This window comes from Saccostrea cucullata, unplaced genomic scaffold (genome assembly GCF_032062105.1).
Source record: "Saccostrea cucullata isolate Sc308-1 unplaced genomic scaffold, CSIRO_AGI_Scuc_v1 ctg461, whole genome shotgun sequence".
Classification (NCBI taxonomy): Eukaryota; Metazoa; Mollusca; class Bivalvia; order Ostreida; family Ostreidae; genus Saccostrea; species Saccostrea cuccullata.
Window position 1 is genome coordinate 248,665 of NW_026927825.1, and position 17,812 is coordinate 266,476.

Genomic DNA, 17,812 nt, shown 5'->3' on the forward strand with positions numbered 1-17,812 from the left:
CGACTTTGGAGGTTATTCTGCAACATTCACGAAAACGCGGACTTTCTGTGTTGTTTCTTCGGTCCAGAATGAACTTTACCCGAGGTTTTCTGCCAACGTATACAACAAAATGACTGATTACATAAAAATAGTCGATCTTCTAAATGGCACGCGCAAGAAAAGTTAAAGACACAAGGCTGTGAAAACAATTTCGGGTGATATTGTATTCAATTGAAATTGATATTTAATATTTTCTTCGTCATTTTGAAGTTTTGTATATTTTGCTATTTGCATTTTATTGTACCACCGCTTGAAAAGTGGGAAGGAATATAGTGATTTGGATGTCCGTCTGTTCGTCTGTCCATCAAGTCTGTCCGTCCGTCTGTTAAACTCTGGGGTACCCATTTTTTATCCGCAATTCCTATACCACTGAAATTTGATGAAACTTTCACAAAATTATTTGTTACTTTTACCATTGTGTACCTCGTATTTTACTTTTTGATCGGAAGCATATTTCGGGTTTTCCATTGCAAAACAATGACATTGCTTTTTTTATGAAGATTGTTGAACGTTTATGAATATTGAAGGATACCCATCTCTTATCCGTAATTCCTCGTTTTGAACAAATGAAAACAACTGGTGACTCCACGGAGGATTAAGCATTTCCTGACGACCAGTCCTTGTCAAATTCAGTAAAAAACAAAAACAAAAGTGGTCTCACAATTTGTATGAAGGACGCTGGTCAATGTTCAACTTTACGACAGATGTATTTGCATAAAATTTCCTTGTAGGCGAAATGCAAACTTTAAACGAAATGGGCCGGATACCTTAAAAAGGTATTTTTAGAGACAAGCAATATTTAATGTTTCACTCAAGCGCAGATAAATCTTCAGTTTGATAATCCACGCTGTATACTACGCCAGGTCGTGATTAGAACAAAAATGGAACTCCGCAAGTTTGAGTTCGGTACTGCTATGAAAAAGGAGTGTTTTCATTTTGATGAGGGATATACGTTTATCAATCATGGGTCTTGTGGAGTTGTACCTACAAAAATCAGAAATAAACAAAAACAGTAAGGTTTTCTATTAATTTTAAGTACAAGGGTGAAAAGGACGAGTTACAACTTCAATAAGATGTATGGATACTTAAAAAAAACTTTGTAATATTTTAGGCAGTAATTTTCATCTGTCATAGAATTTAAAGTGGTGTTGCATAAAATAAAAATCTAATAAACGTGCTTTCAGCATTGCTCCCACACATTTTTTTCCTTGAATAATCTAATACATGTTTGATACCGGGTATTTGTTATCAATATGTCTAGTGTACAGAGGTCATATTGTAGGTCAAGTTTAACATGAAAATAAACGTTGACGAAAACGCACTGGCTACAAAATTGACCATTTCGAAAAGAAAATATCTTGACTATAAATGAAAGCCTACATGTACCTGCTTTGACATCTGTATATCCAGCATTAGATTAAACATTACAGATATGTTCCAGTTTTTATATGTAAACTCCTCATAGATAGTTAATTACATTATCTTCTAAATATTTCGTTATGTTTACTTTTATCAATTAACATGTTAAATGTGTTGAACCAAAATTATTGTCTTCATCATCAGTGTCTCATATGGAATTCACATACATGTTAGTGTAACGGTATGTGGGACATTAATGTTTTTTCCTCGAGTAAATATTACAAATTAAGTTAAAAAAAAAATTATCGCATGCAGCTTGATGTATACTAAAAGATGATTCCTTATAGTAAATGGTGTACAGACGAAAGAGTGGGGGAGGTTATATTCTTTCACACGTATCTAAGATCCTTATTTACGAGGAAAGTAAATAAATGTTTCACTCGTTCAGCAAGATTGCTAATCTATGCTAATCCACGCCGTACACTGCGCCAGCTTGTGTCAGAACAAAAATGGAACGCCGCAAGGTTGAGTTCGGGGCTGTGATAAAAAGGGAATGTTTTCATTTTGAGGAGGGATGTACGTTTATCAATCATGGGTCTTATGGAGTTGTACCTACAAAAATCAGGGATAAACAAAATCAGTAAGGTTTCGTATTGATTTCTTGCAAATAAAAACTTAACAGCTGTGAGCTGCAATTATATATAGATGTTTTAAAAAGCCTTTCATATAAAATTTATATTTTTACATTCCAGGTGGAAATTTTATCTGTCAAGTACCGGTAATTTAAGTGGTGACACATTGATTAAAACATTTAGTCAACATGCTATAGTATTAATGATACATTTTAATTCATAAGATTTTTTTTGAAATGATATTTATTATTGCTGTGTCCAGTCAAATTTGGGTCAGTAAACATGTACGAGAACCCAACGGTTGCAAAAATGACAACGTTTATTATCAATACCGAGACTATTAAAGATAGAACATAATTTTTATTTGAATCTAGACCAATGTCGGATTGTATGGAAACAAATACGTGGTTTTGACATGTTATAATCAAATATCATAAAGACAAGGCTTGGTTGTTGTTTTTTTTTAAATAAGTCGAAAATAAATGCATTAGACAATAATTGTACGAGGGTTGTCCCAAAAAGTCGTAGACAATGTTTTTAATTTTTTAAGGTCTTCAATCCCTAATGGGAAGAAATTCAATGAAACTGAAGACATAACAGATATGTAGGCATTGAATACTCAGTTTATTTTGACATACTTCCCATTTATTACTATAAGTATGTTTAGTGGGATGTGTCCTAATTCATAACCTTGAATTTTCGTTAGAGTTATCTCCCCTTTTTTAATTAATAAAAAAAAATCAATTAAAAAAAATTTAGCTGGTAAAAAATATGTTTTCAATTATCATTCTATTTACAATATTTCAATGCATCTTTCCACCACAGGATTTATTGATATTCCAATTATTTGAATTTTTATTTTGAAAAAACGCTTTTTCCCATAGACTTCAATGCAATCTTTGTTAATTAACTATTTTAATCAATGAACTTTTTGAAAATGCAATCCTTTTCCACTATAAAATGCTTTAATATAATAAATTTTGACAGACATTTAAGGGTAGAGAATTTGGTACCATTAGGGATTGAAATCCTTAAACATGCAACCAATACTTCCCAAATTTTGCATAGACACAATATAGTTAATGTTCTTTAAAATTGTGAATGTTTAAATACATATCTTTTATATTAATAATATTAGGACGTTTTATATGAAGGCCGATAAGGCCTGTCGGCGCACGGACAAAATTCGGAATAATTTACGCATATAACTATTACATTTCCTTTTATTTCTTTAGTACTATGTAACACATTGAACTCAAATTTAAATCACTGAAACCAGAATCAAAATTTTAATAATATGTCAAAATTTCATATAAATATCATTAGAAACAGACGATTGATGTCATAATTTTCATAGTATCTTTGAAATTGAGTTCGATGAAAATGACGTCGTCATACGCGTAACCGGCGCACGGAGATGTAATAAATTCTGTTAGATATGGTTAATATATATCAGAAACGGGAAAAAAGAGTACAGAAGTGACATTACACACTAGATTTTAGTAAAGAAGTTATTTTTAAATTGCACAATATTCAATGAGAGTTTGTCTTCTCTGCCGAAAATAGTTAATTACGGCATGTAAGCAGTAGAATACTGTTTGTTAAACGCAGACAATTAGGACAATCTGGACCGCGAACGACGTCAAACAATATGTATTCTCTGCTGCCTAAAATGTTAGGCGATTTTTCGACTAAATTTCGACTGAAATTTGAATCTGCTTTAAAAAAAACAAGTAAAAAAACAAACGGACAGTAGTGAATTTATTCCCTTTATCAAGAGTGGTCTTTCCCTTAAAAAAAATATTGAATGTAAATACCCGCGAGTGAAGCAGACAAAGAGATCATGACGTTATAAGAGACGTAATTTACGCCTGCTTTCGTGCGCCGGTGTACACTTATATTCTTTCTTTATTTTTTCATAATTTTCTTATAAGATTTAATATCATCATGAAACTTGAAGTGCATAGTTATAAAATGTTACTCTTTGCTATAACATGGAAAGAAATTTAATTAAGCAAAGAGAAACAAAACTTTTTTCCCTGTCTACGACTTTTTGGGACAATCCGACATGACGTCCACAGTGTTACATGATGTGGTGTGATGAAAAATGTATTAGAATAAATAATTCAAAATATTTCAAATTAATTGGAATTTAAAAATTATTTCAGTTTTATTTTTACCTCAATGAGACCCTTTATAGATTACTAGATGACATGAATGATAACCCAGACGTGTTCTACAGGCGAACGCTCATTCAACTGTTCGGTGCCTCTATAGATGCCGCTTCAAAGTTTCTAGGGGCGGATCCAAAGAACTTGGTGTTTGTACAAAATGCCACAACAGGTATTAGAGAAATTACTGTTTAGTTTGTAGGGTATGCAAGGGAATAAATGATAGTTGGAAACGGGGGATAATTTGCATAAAAAGCGAAACCCGCCATTCATAAGTTATCCAACTATCAAAATTGTAAATATAAATTTTAAATTCTATCTAATAGATTTAAAATAACTCACGTGTCAATTTCAATAGTCCCCGCCCACTGACAGCAGACAGAAAGACAGCAGCATGATTTACATGCATATTAGGCCTCTATTAGCTCGTGACTTTAACGTTGCAAAATTTACATTCCGGTAGAATTGTATATAAATCAACTCACCGAAATTTAAAAGAAACATTCAGAAATGTAAATATTGACAACTTACAAAGAATGTATTTCGTGCACATAAAATCGAAATTCAAAGAAACATTTCCTTGTCATATTTTGAACAATAATGTCATTTTTATCCTTTTCATTCTAGGCGTAAACAGCGTCCTGAAAGCATTCCCTTGGCAGAAAGGTGACGAGATTTTGGCGACCGTTTATACTTACAAAGCTGTCGAATATGCTTGTCGAAAGGCAGCCGAGTTTTCAACAGGTATATCCTAATCCATACAAAGACCAGACTGCGTTGAACATTTTATCTAATTTCTTATTTCATATAAAACTTTTCCGTATATGTTACCAACAAACTAAAGAGTATTCATCATTTTGTGATTAACTATACTGCCCATCACAATGTATTAAATCTGGTGTTAAAACACAAAACTTCCATCCCTAGAAGACTTCCTCCAGAGTGCGAAAAATCATATTGTCTTTAAGTATCATGTTTTTTTTTGTTTTTTTTTTTACAAAATGTGTTGACAAACCTGAACTCTATAACATTTACATAGTTTTTGCGCTGTAACCTACATCCTTTTGTGAAAAATTTTCTTTATTTTCGGCCATGGTGTTAGAACGTTTTCGCACATTAGGTTTTATGCTTGTCTTTTACCCTTTAATATATATTTACAATGTAAAAGGTGTAGATAACGTTCTGTTAACGAAGAGTTATCGATCTCAATCGAACTTTCCGTATTTAATTCAGTATCAGAAACGACGACCTATCAATTGGTTGCAACAAGTCAAGTAAAATACGATCCAAATATAAGTTATATTTGCCAACTAGGTCATCATAGTGACCGCAAAATTTAATACGAAATGCCAACTTCAAACCAAATTTTTTAAATCAATGTCACCTCAACTTATAAGTAAATAGCTTGCCTAACTTTAAAAATTGAACGTACTTAGAGCAGGCTATTTATTAGCAAATATTTACATCCATTGAATAATTTCTCCTTTATTTCTTAAGAAAACCCATTGCGTTAATCACTGCATGAACTACATTAGGCATGTCGCCTGTACAGATTTCTTGATCAGTGGCTGTTCCATCAATGAAACGTATAAAGACGTTCGCATCATTAATACAATAATTAAACTTTTTTTCTGCAACAGCTGCTTCCGTTAATTCCAGTAATAACAAACAAAGAAAGCATTTATTGTTTAAATAAACAAAACAAACAGGTGATAGTGAAATATTACTTTATAGGTGAAGTTTACGATAAAAAAGTTTAAGTATACAATCGTGTAATAATTTTTGTTATTCATTAAATTGGACATTTCTGTTTTCTTCATAGGAGGACACATTCATCAGTTTGATATACGCTTCCCGATCAACGACGAATCAGAAGTTGTTGACAGTATGACATCATTTCTGGACAAGCATCCTAGAATCAGACTTGTAGTATTGGGTAATAACTCAATGAAATATCAAATGGTATCACGTAAAACCCTAAGTTTATAAAACTTCCTCAATTTATCTCATGATAAAATTAAGTCTACTATATTCCAACATAAGAGCATCATCTTACTATTTTTTAGACCATATTACAAGTCCTACAGCTCTAGTGTTCCCGATAAAGAAAATGATAGCGGAATGTAGGAAGCGAGGGGTAATGGTGCTGATAGACGGTGCGCATGCACCGGGACAAGTTGCGATAAATTTAGAAGAACTTGATCCAGACTTTTACACTGGAAACTTTCATAAGTGGATGTTTACACCACGAGGATGTGCCTTTCTTTGGATTCGTAAGGAACACCATGATTGGTGCACTCCTCTTGTGACGTCACACATGTACAAAAAGGGTATTCAGTTTGAATACTGTATTCAAGGGACACGAGATGACATACCGTACTTCTGTGTACCAGAAGCTATTCAGTTTTACAAAGACATTGGAGGAATGGTGAGTTACATTTAAAATCACTATCTTTCGACAGGGGATGCTTTCTCTCCTTATCATACCAGGAATTTCCAAGGAACCTCTTCACAGTTTTGTTTGTAGATTTCTTGAGTCTGATTGCTGTTCGTTATCTTCAACCTTTTTTAATTGATTAATTAATTACTTAATTAGACATTATTCAAATAAAACAGTATTCTTGCAGCCGTGTTTTTTTAAGAAAAAAGATACATATTTTAACATTTATTATCTAGGAAAAATTAAACAAGTATACAAGTGACCTATTGGACAAAGCCAGTGAGTTGGTAGCAGAGAGACTGGGTACAGAGGTACTGCAGATCCCGAAATCAATGGAGGCTCCAGGCATGAGACTTGTATTGTTACCAGAATACGAGGGCTATGACAAGACATGGGTAAGATATATTAACTGTAATAAAACTTGTATTGCTACTGGAATATGAATATGAAGGCTATGAGAAAACTTAGGTTGTAAGATATACGAAAATTTTACCTATACATCTTAAAGTGAAATCTTGTGAGGCTTTAACATAGCATAATTTAAGAAATTGTATATAACAGTACTTTCTAACATGTATAAACATATCTTGAGTGTATTATATTATTATAACAAATTATAATTTCCATGCGCAAAGCAACTTTTCCTCCCTGTCTATTCCTTTTTCTTTTATCTAAACAGTTATGTGCTTTACGAAGCGCATGGTCTTGATCAAATTTAATGGAAAATTTCTGAAAATTATGTGTTGATATCAGATTTTTTGTTAAAAATGTTTTTTTTTAAATTTAATTTTAGGAGGGATCAGAGAAACTCTACATGGATATTATGAATCAACATAAAATAAACTGTGTTATTTATCCAGTCCAAAATGAACTTTACCTGAGACTTTCTGCCAATATTTACAACGAAATGGCGGATTACATAAATATAGTCGATCTTCTTCGAAAACTACCCAAGAAAAGTTAACAGTATTGAGCAATGGACGAGTATATTAAATGTCCATTGTTCAGCTCGGTGCCTGTAAACTATAATACCTAGGGAGGAAAGCATTTCTATATTCCTAATTATCCCGGATATATTTTTTTTGTTTACTTCATACTTGGCCAGAGTTGTGTATGCTCCTTGTTTCTCAGGGATAGTGATGGGACCTTTAAGTCGGGAACTTGGTGGCGCACATCTTGTCCCGTGTTCCCCTCCGTGTACTAAGCCGAGTGTCTAAGCTTGATCTTTTTTCAGATCAAGTATCCTACTTCAATCTCTTAAGTCGGGAATACTTTCCACTGATGCTAAATATTATAAAACATGTATCAACCCGTTCCTGCAGTTTTGGAGATGGTAATCTGACTGAACATGTCTGACGATAGTCCTGATTTTTTTGACAATTAAAATAATAATTATTTTTCAAAAATCAATATATCAAAATCTTTGAAAAATATAATTTCAAACCTAAGACACAAAAATAAAGGTAGTCGTTCTTTCTTTGCTAAGTGTCAGGCACTAGAAGTGATAGAAATAAGGTTTTGGAGGAGACCTTAAAAACCAAGCTCATGTGTCACGGTTGGCGTTGGCACGGTAAGAACCCTCAGTGCTCTATTACCCAGTGTGCTGAGTATAGGCCTAAATTTGAAGCCCTTTACCTGCATATTGTGTTGCCCTATGCGTGTTAAAAACTCTCAAATAGGATGAAAATATGTTGAATAAAATTACCAATCAACTTTTCTTACGTCATTATTTTTATTTTATGCAGCAAAAAATCAGTATCACCACATAATGGGTTTATGTCTTCCATTTGAATCGATATGCTAAAGTGTGTTATACCTGCGATTATTTTCTGAAACAAGCAGGATTATTACAACTAATAAGTTGATGATACACTATTTTCCACAATCTCATTTAAAGAAAATAAATTTCGAAAATTTTCTGGTCAAGGCGAGCTATTGCGCATTGGTTGATGTTGCAAGGATTTCAATAACTTCGTTTTAAGTCAGCATTCTGTAAATTCTATCATCGTTGTTTTAATGTTCTTATTATACCCCAAGCTTGAAACGACTACATGTATGACCACTTAGTAGTCATAACTAAATTTACTAAATTAAAACGACAATGACCACCCAGTCCTCTTTAGAAGAACTTTAGTTTCAGGGAAATAGATTCAGGATTATCCGATAAGAAAGATTTCTATTTCAAATGGTATTTTTCCTGATATTCCTTTTGAGTCCAGTCACTTCGATATGTCATGCCTCACTAAATAGGAACTTACCTGTCATTTTTATTTACATACAAAGATGTTAAAAACAATTTATCAAGGTGAGATTAATTTACATTTGGAAAAACCAAGATAAGTAGTAGTTAACTGCGCATAATTCAAAAATAAGTGTTAAATATTTATATGTATGTAGTCATGATACTTTTTTCAGCAATACAGGTATAAAATCAACCAGCAATTGAATAAGGTTTAAAGAAAAGTGATTTACACGTCGACAGAAAGAAAACAGTTTATATTTTTAGACTAGAGAATTGTACATGTACTTAATCAGAATTGACCGGTATGTTGGATACTCGAGTTCCTGTCTATGCTATACCAGTTGCCTTGTTTTCCTGGATAGTTGCCCTTTTAACACCGGGATGGATAATTTACCAAAAACTGAACGGTATTTAAGTTATATTTAATTTACTTTCAAATAATTCAAAATACTTTTTTATGTATTGTAAACATTAAAAAAACAATTTTAATCGTAAATTTAAATCACATTAAGATTAGAATTAGAAGCTATTGGTTACAAATGCATAAAATGAATCTATCACAACACTCCGTCAATCTTGGCACGTCAAACATTGCAATTTTCCATTTGTATTGCGATTGTAAGCATGTTTTTGGTGTCCAGGCTGTTTCTCGGAGATGGCTGGGATAATATTCCTGAAACTTTCCTCAAAGGAGGGATGCAGTGGTTGTAGTTATCGTTGGTTGAAGTTGTGCCATGTGGTCATTCAGTTTCAAAATGGCTACCGTTGCCATGAAAACCTGCAAAAAGCGTTGAATTTTGTCCGTGAGTGTTCTCTCTTAAACATTCGTGGTAAAACTTTTTTATTTTATTGATTAGTAGAACTTTGTAGATGCGTTATTCGCATTTAAAATTTTGAAATAATCGATTATTGTCATGGATAGCAGAGGAAAGTTAAACTTCTTAAATTTTGATTTTTAAACCAAAGTACTGAAAGTACTGATAGGAGTTGATGGTTGTATTTGCGTATATTAAGATATATTAAAATTAATATTAAGGTAAAAGAGGAGCGCTGGCAGATTGTAAATGAATAATATGTCCTTTGAAATGTTGTCAAAGGAAATAAATAATTTGATCTTGACTGGTGGTACCTTAGCACTCTCCCCCCTCAAGAAATGGAATGTTTGGGTTCGAGGAGATTTTCTTTTTCTTCTTGTCTCTCGTCATCTTAGACATAAATATTCTTTCCTGCAAGAGCACGGAAATAAATAATCTAAATCGACCAGATTTGCCAGCCCCCCCCCCCCGAAGTACCTTCGCATAAAAGCAAATACGTTTGAGGAGCCAGTTCACCCGAAAAATGTCTCGCTTGTTTGACCACAATACTATAGAAAGACTTAAACTTGATCAATGAAATCCTTTGTAAGCGAAAATATATATATAGAAAAAGTCCCTTAGATACAATACAAATGAAAAAAATTGTTGAATACAAATACGAAATTAATCGATAGAATAATTAATTAATCAATAGAGATAGGAAATAATCATTATATAAACAAATCAAATGGAAAATTATTCAAAACAAATAATTTGACGACTCTGGGGGTGTCTTGAAAAGGCTGACATAAGTCGGCCAATAACTCTTTGAGCAATAAGCCCGGCTAACTAGAGAGTCTGCAATTGCAAGCAATAGCGTATGTCGCCACGAACTGTTCCCCTATTTCCATGGCAACTATTGATAATTTCGGACAAGACTTTCATTTATTGTTTCACTAAAACAATACCCATTAGCTAAGCTTGGACAACCATCAATTCGCATCAGTACTTTCAGTACTTTGATTTAAAATTCAAAGTTAAATGTTTTCACTTTCGCCTGGTTTCCACGGCAATAATCGATTATTTCAAAATTTTAAATGCGAATCGCACAACTACAATTACTATTCCCTAAAATAAAAAAAGTTTTATGACGAATGTTCAAGGGACCAGAGAGAACACTCGTGGACAAAATTCCTCCCTTTGTGCAGGTTTCCATGGCAACAATAGCCATTTGAAACTGAATTACCACACAAACAACAACAACCAGTGGTCGTCCTTTGAGGAAAGTTTAAGGAATATTGTCCCAGCCATCTCCGAGAAACAGCCTGGACAACAAATTCATGCGTACAATCGCAATATGTCGCCCGACTTCGCTCGGGGCGACATAATAAAAATTATACCATACAAATGGAAAATGATACAATATAGATATTGCAACGTTTGACATGCCAAATACTGTATGATGACTGTATATCATGTATTATAATGAAGATAATAAAATCGGAATTAATAATGACATACTTCATTTGAGTCTATTTTATGGATCAACAGAAAATAACTATCAAAGTATCTTTTATACTGTATCCTGTTCACGGGAAACCGCCTGCCTGTCAACCTTTTAGTTTAGTTTGCGTAAGTATCTCTCTCTCTCTCTCTCAGGGTGTGTGTGTGTGGGGGGGGGTGGATATGTTTGCGTGCAGGTACTCGTGGGGGGGATTAATGATACGAGTGCAATCTTTCCTCATTTTGGCAATGTTTACTGTTTCTTCAACATGAAAACGGAACTTACATTTTTAATAGAAAGAGAAGCTATTGAGTTTTTATTGAAATTTTTTTTCTAGCCCTCCTTGATATTCATTTTGCCAGCATACTCTCTCTTCTTCTGTGCGGGGTCGGCTGTCGGATTCTTTGGGCTTCCGTCAAAAAATGGCGTTCAAACCCCAAAAAGGCTGTCATAGGGGGAGTGTTAGTTCTAATTGCAGGTCAGAATACTGTGCTAAAATGTCTTCGTCAAATAGTTGACATTAACGACTTTTTTTCAGCTAAAGAAGAACGAAATATAATTCATTCTATGAGTAAGTGTACAATACTGTATATATTTACAAATATATCATTGTACAGCTACTTTCGAACACGCGACTGCTGTGTGGCTCAACATGATCGCTTTGGTGATGGTTCTGTTATGGTGTGGGGAGGCATTTCTATTCAGGGGTCCACATCATCAGAAATGGTGTATTGACCGGTGTCAGATACAGAGATGAGATCATTCAGCCAATTGTGAGAACATTTGCTGGGGCAATAGGAAGGCAATTCATTTTGATGGATGAAAACGCCAGGCTACACAGAGCAAACATCGTAAACCAGTGCCTTGAGGCAGAGACTATCGAGAGAATGTAGTAACCTTCGAAGTCACCAGACCTCAGTCCTATTGAATATGCCTGGGATGTTCTTCAGAGGCAAATTCAGCAGCGGTACCCTGCCCCATGCAACACCAATGAACTTGAAGTTGCTCTGTTAGAGGAATGGGATCGGATACCTCAAAGGACCATCCGTTCACTAATTCGAAGTTTCCCCAGGCGATGCAGTGCTGTTATTCAGGCAAGGGTAGGCCACACCAAGTATTGAGAGTTGTCAGGATAATTGTCAGTCTTTAATTAAACAAATTATGCAATTACTGTATATGAAAATTCACATTAGAAATAAGGGTATCCATCTTGTTAATCTTGTTCTTCTGTCCAAGTGAACATTTACCATTACTTTTTTGTCAAATGTGTTATAACTTTACAGAGGTAATTATGTATTTTGATTAAATATACCTTTTCGATGTAGAAATTATAAATGCAGGTTTTCATAATCCTTAACTTTCTTTGTTGAGTATATATACTGAAGACCTTTTACATTTAGCGATGTATTTTCTATATCACCTTTTGTAGAAAAGAACTAAAAGCCGCTAAATCAAGAAAATATCAAGAGTATATTTATTTCCAAGACAAAAAGGCCAAAAAAAATATCCCCCAAAATATAAATACACTGTAAACAAATTCAAAAGTAGCAATTATTTGACCAAAAGGTGAGTTGTATGCGGGTTTTTTTTTCAGAGGAAACTAGGATGGTTAAAACCAGAGCTCTTCCTGTTGCTTTACTGCTTGGTTTGTTGTTCAAGATCGTTGCATTTGCAACACCGGGTTGGATAATGTACGAGGTAATGGTCATAAATATATAATGATAAATGGCACTAATGAAAAATGCATTTCCTACCAATTAAATAGAAAAATAATTGTATTTGTTATTACAGGAAACACATAGTACAACTTGGATTGGAATATTCTACTCAAGGACTTATGAAGGAGACAATAGTCGGACGACATCTTTTCTTGACAGATCACGTGATGGTTCTCCCCTTCTCTTTCGTTTGTTATATACAAAAAATATAATATATTTGAAATATTTTTATACAAAATACTTTAAAGTTGTTATTATAAATGTACATGTATATAATTAAATTAAATTTTATATTTTCAGAATTTGGTATTATCGGTCTTCAGATTAACTGTGTCATTAATGTTGTGTTATCCGGGGCCGGCATTCTGGTCTTCATTTTGAACAGCAAGAGAGTATCTAAGCACGTAATGGTTAAGCCTGTAGCATATATATCAAGTGGAATCTTTCTGTGTGTAGGAGGTTTGCATTTTTTTTCTTAGATTCAATTGTATTTCAAAAATTTAAAATCAAAGGAATTTTGGATTGTTATATGAAATAACAATATTTAAAATGTTAATTTCTTTAATGGATATACCCGTGAAACACAACATATGAACAATAGAAATTTTTATTCATATATCGACTGTACATGATCGGGAGGCGAGGATTCAATTTTGGTTTGGTGCGCATCGTCAGAACTAAAGCGTAAACATTTGAAACAAATGTTCCTTCACCAAGCGCTCGGCACCAGAACGGCCAAAAGTTAACTTAAAGTGTCTTTGGATCCTTCAAATGAGACATTAAAACTTAAACCATATGTCTTGGGTGACCATAGCATGATGAATAACCCTCACTGCTCAATGGTTGGGAGTGCTAAGTATTGTTCTGCGATCGAAGTACTTTTATCCGTAGAGGTACTCCAGCATGCTAGAGGTTCACGGCGAGATACTTTTGACTTGGCGCCGCGTAACCTTGGGCATCCATTGTAAAAATTCTCGCCGCTGAAACCCCAAGTGGAAAAAAATATTTGATTGAAAGATAAGGCTTTGTATATTAACGAATGGCACGAAACAATAAAATACTCACTTTTTACGATAAAACTTACGCATAAAACATCGTTAATCTCTCGTATTAGCAATAAATCCATTATTTTTAAAAATCGATGCAGAAATTGAAACAATTCGTCTTTTTAAAATTCGGGAATGGAGTCTAAAAAATCTGACAAACGAAACTAGTTTAACGCAACGAAAATTTCGTTTTCTGACTAGCAATACTCAAAATTAATGTCATTCAAATCGAAAGTACTTCTGGTGACAAATTGGAATAATGACAATTTTCATTAATGAACAATAACGCACACTGAATAAAATGTATTTAATTATTTCTTGTGACTTTCATACCTCATGCAAACACGTAGATACCTGAAAATTACTTGTTAACAGTTTATTTCACACATAATATGTTCCGCCCAAATTCTGGGGCGGAACGAGCTCGTTCGAAAATGGCCTTCGGATGTAAGAGTCCGAGGTATATAAGGAGCATGGGGACGTTAACCGAGGCTCTTACTTGTAGTATCTGTAGAGGTTGACGTCTCTTTACGAGTAAAAATCCCTATAAAACAAAATACAATTAAACATTTGTAGACTCGATATGTCCCAGTGAATTTCAAATAAAAGACACTGTATATCGAGTCTGCCAAATTTGTTTCAAATACATTTTGAAGTCGATATAACGTACAAGAGGCGATAGGACCAATTAATTAAGAACTAAATGATATGGCATATGAGATGACATGTATATGTAAAAAAAAATATCCCTATCACTTGTATATGTTCTTAATCATTATGAATCCTATGATTTACAAAAGAGCTACTGAAAATTATGTTCTAAGTACGACCTATTTTTTAAAAAAAACTGATGTAGCTACCCACAAATTTGTTGAGGACACAAGGATTTATGAAATCATGAATTTATGATTTAGATTTATGAAATTTTTGAAATCTGTTCGTTATCTTTCCTCTTTTACAATTCAAACATGACCCTATTTTAATTATTAATTTACAGTTACTTTGGAGTTTGCCCTGCTTCTTCGTTTTATTGGAATGTGTATACTGATATTTCATCGGTCTTTATGGTTTCCATATTCTTTTGTCCTTGCCTGCGTGTCCTTTGCTTTGCATCTTTATTCCCTTGTGGTAATTCTTATTCGCTATAAAAGAGGCAACGAGGAAGGAAATAATGACAACCAGATGAAGGAAAATCCAGGTTGTATGGGAATTCACCAAGATGTGCTTACAGACAATGCAGATGTGATAGCAGACAACAGACTGGATATGATGACAGATAATGATGATATGACGAAGTGGTAACTACCGAAGCGTACTGCTGCCAATTGAAAAAAATCTAAGACGTATGTACGACTTATTATCTAGTTTTCATTTACCAGATCTTGACTTGTGGACTATATCTCATCTAATGAAATTATACAACTTATTGTGATAACTTGTTAATAGTTACTGTTTGCGATTATCGAGAGGGAATGAAAAAATCCCTTTAAAAAATCAGGTTTCAGTTTTCAACTAAAGAGTACAATATCTTGATAAATGTGTCTGATTCAAAGATGTATTGAAGATTGTGTGTAAATTTTGCGATGTATATCATGAAATGATGTGCATTCCTTTTCATAATTATATGCTTATTATACATGTCTATTGAATGTTTTTAATGGATGGTGTTTGGTTACTATATCTCTATCAAATATGATCTTTTAAAATAGAAAACATACAATTTTTTATAAATATTCACATTGTAATTCTGAAAGATACCCTAAACAGACAATTTATGATTAAATCCTGTGTAAGTCCATAAAGCTCAACAAAGCAGCATTGGTAAAAAACTATTTCTCGTTAGTTTGCGGGGAAAGGTAAATACATAAATCACTTTTTGTAATCATTTGGGTATGTTCTTCATCATACATGTATTTAAATTAGAATACATAGATAAAATATTACAATTCATTTGCCTATATCTTTTAATGTGGACTTATCAAAGTATCTCGTTCTCACGACATAATAACTCGTAAGTACGACTTCATATGTCGTACGTACGACAAACTATCTCGTTTGCACCACTCAGTATGGTAGTTAAACGCTTCTGTAGGTAATAGATGTCCCAGGAGTACTATGATATATGAAAGAATTTTGATAATTCATATAAAGATTTTAAAATTTAACTTTAATGATAAAGCAATATATTAAGTATTTTGGACTCAAGTTTGGTTCCCAGTAAAGTCAAGGTACAACAGGGAATCATGTGTTTCATAAGGTTTTATGTAGAAACAAATCTTGGCCACAAAACAACACATTAATATCAAAAGCATAACAAATTTTAGAGTTCTGTATTACGTTTGCTTACAATATTTTGGTTTTATTGGATTGATGAGTTTGATTCATGTTCATTACTTCATGTTTCATTCAAAGTTAATTAGTGTTAGTTTTGTTAATTTATATACATATTTTGCTTTGTGCTTTGCTTTAATATGTTGTTAGAGTTGGAGGTTGGAGAACGAGGAAACAAACTCAAATCTTCAAAATGAATTCGTACAGTGAAAATAATCGAAACTAATCTACTCTAGAACATGTACAATAGCACAATGTTTATTAACAATATTTAATTTTGAATTGGTTTTATTTTCATAACATTACATCAACGATGTTGCCCCCAAATATCTCCTTGGAGATGAAGACGGGGAAAATCTTTTTTTTTTATCAAAACCGATGAAGAACAACTAAATTTAACATGGGTTTAAAATCTCTTGTCATTAGAATATATATCTACCAATGTTTCGTACAAATTAAATGTCATTTGATTTTAATTATGTATGATGAAGTAAACTTTAATTAAAAATAAATACATGTAAAAATGCTATATTGAAAGCTCCAGCAGTACTGAAAATGGTGGCGCATGGACCCAGAGTAGGCAGGACTCTTTCTGAGGATTTGTGAACTGTAACTCATTTAATTTAAGGGCTGCTGTAGTTGCAATCATGGTGTTTCAAAATTGTATTAAACAGCAATGTCAATACATGTATATCAAAGTAAATGTTAAGTTTTGGCCATTAATAATTGTAAAAACCTTTTATTAACCAATCTTCTTAAAAATGTTTCTTTTTAGCATACTATTACCCATCTACAATTATCTGAGATCAGCTGGGAAAATATACAAAATTCTACCACAAAAGGACCATTTAAGTACAAGAAGAAGCCGTTCTTCGTTACAGTAGACGCTATGATTTTCTAAAAAAAAATCAGAGCGACAAGAACTGTTTAAGGTTCTTCTCTATATTTAAATAAAATATGTTCAGGAGAAAGTAGACAGATAAGGGAAAGCAAGTGGAATCACTAATATTCTGTCTTAAAGAAGAATGCCAAATCACCTCCTTTAAGACTGAATGGAGGTGACATTTACATGTACAAGTATTTATTATTTTGAGTCTAACTTTCATAATTGCCTCCTCATCAGTTGTTATGAGTTAAAGCATTAAAACTATTATGATTGTGTTTTTCTTATGTGGATTTCTTTAGAAATAGTGTAAACTTTTGGCGAAATCAAATTCCTGACATAAGCTAGGTTATCTTCACACATCTGTTTCATATCTGGATATTTTACTTGAAAAAGACGTTAATCGTAATCTAACAACTGATCTTTATGATAAACCTGATGAATTTAAATTTACGATCATCAACTTCCCTTACTGGTGCAGCAATATACCTACATCACCTGAATACAGAAGCATTTAGAAATGAATGGGAAAGTTAAACCCCTACACCCCTATCCAAACTAAACAAGGTTTTTACCTTTGGGAAAGACGTTTTTTTAACTTGTAAACATTATCAAAATAGTATATACCGGTATGTAGGGACCCTAACCTCCTT

The 17,812-nt window shown here is 33.1% G+C and overlaps 2 protein-coding genes and 1 long non-coding RNA gene across 4 annotated transcripts; all 3 read left to right on the plus strand.

Annotated features, from left to right (window-relative positions):
• The first annotated feature begins 1,540 nt into the window (after positions 1 to 1,540).
• LOC134275583 (uncharacterized) lies at positions 1,541 to 8,358 on the plus strand. Its single transcript, XM_062757850.1, has 7 exons — positions 1,541 to 2,038; positions 4,231 to 4,373; positions 4,829 to 4,945; positions 6,024 to 6,137; positions 6,268 to 6,629; positions 6,878 to 7,036; positions 7,435 to 8,358. The coding sequence occupies exons 1-7, from the start codon at positions 1,908 to 1,910 to the stop codon at positions 7,603 to 7,605; spliced, it is 1,197 nt and encodes a 398-aa protein (XP_062613834.1). The 5' UTR covers positions 1,541 to 1,907; the 3' UTR covers positions 7,606 to 8,358.
• A 569-nt stretch (positions 8,359 to 8,927) lies between these two features.
• Positions 8,928 to 11,814, plus strand: LOC134275570 (uncharacterized). 2 transcript variants are annotated; one of them, XR_009993851.1, is made up of 4 exons: positions 8,928 to 9,290; positions 11,229 to 11,309; positions 11,519 to 11,659; positions 11,799 to 11,814. It is a non-coding gene; the product is annotated as an uncharacterized LOC134275570 (long non-coding RNA). The 2 variants fall into 2 exon arrangements; XR_009993850.1 differs by lacking the exon at positions 8,928 to 9,290 and having other exon boundaries at positions 11,220 to 11,309.
• A 963-nt stretch (positions 11,815 to 12,777) lies between these two features.
• On the plus strand, positions 12,778 to 17,140 carry LOC134275586 (uncharacterized). The gene is made up of 5 exons (XM_062757852.1): positions 12,778 to 12,879; positions 12,973 to 13,069; positions 13,200 to 13,358; positions 14,943 to 15,288; positions 17,052 to 17,140. Exons 1-4 carry the CDS (start codon positions 12,787 to 12,789, stop codon positions 15,245 to 15,247), a joined length of 654 nt encoding a protein of 217 aa, XP_062613836.1. The 5' UTR covers positions 12,778 to 12,786; the 3' UTR covers positions 15,248 to 15,288; positions 17,052 to 17,140.
• The last annotated feature ends 672 nt before the right edge of the window (positions 17,141 to 17,812 follow it).

Coding starts and splice junctions, on each gene's coding strand:
- LOC134275586 (XM_062757852.1), top strand. CDS start 12,787: ATGGTTAAAACCAGAGCTCTTCCTGTTGCTTTACTGCTTGGTTTGTTG. Junction 13,070..13,199: donor TCTTGACAGATCACGTGATG/GTTCTCCCCTTC, acceptor TTATATTTTCAG/AATTTGGTATTATCGGTCTT. Junction 13,359..14,942: donor AATCTTTCTGTGTGTAGGAG/GTTTGCATTTTT, acceptor ATTAATTTACAG/TTACTTTGGAGTTTGCCCTG.
- LOC134275583 (XM_062757850.1), top strand. CDS start 1,908: ATGGAACGCCGCAAGGTTGAGTTCGGGGCTGTGATAAAAAGGGAATGT. Junction 4,374..4,828: donor TGTACAAAATGCCACAACAG/GTATTAGAGAAA, acceptor TTTTCATTCTAG/GCGTAAACAGCGTCCTGAAA. Junction 4,946..6,023: donor GGCAGCCGAGTTTTCAACAG/GTATATCCTAAT, acceptor TTTTCTTCATAG/GAGGACACATTCATCAGTTT.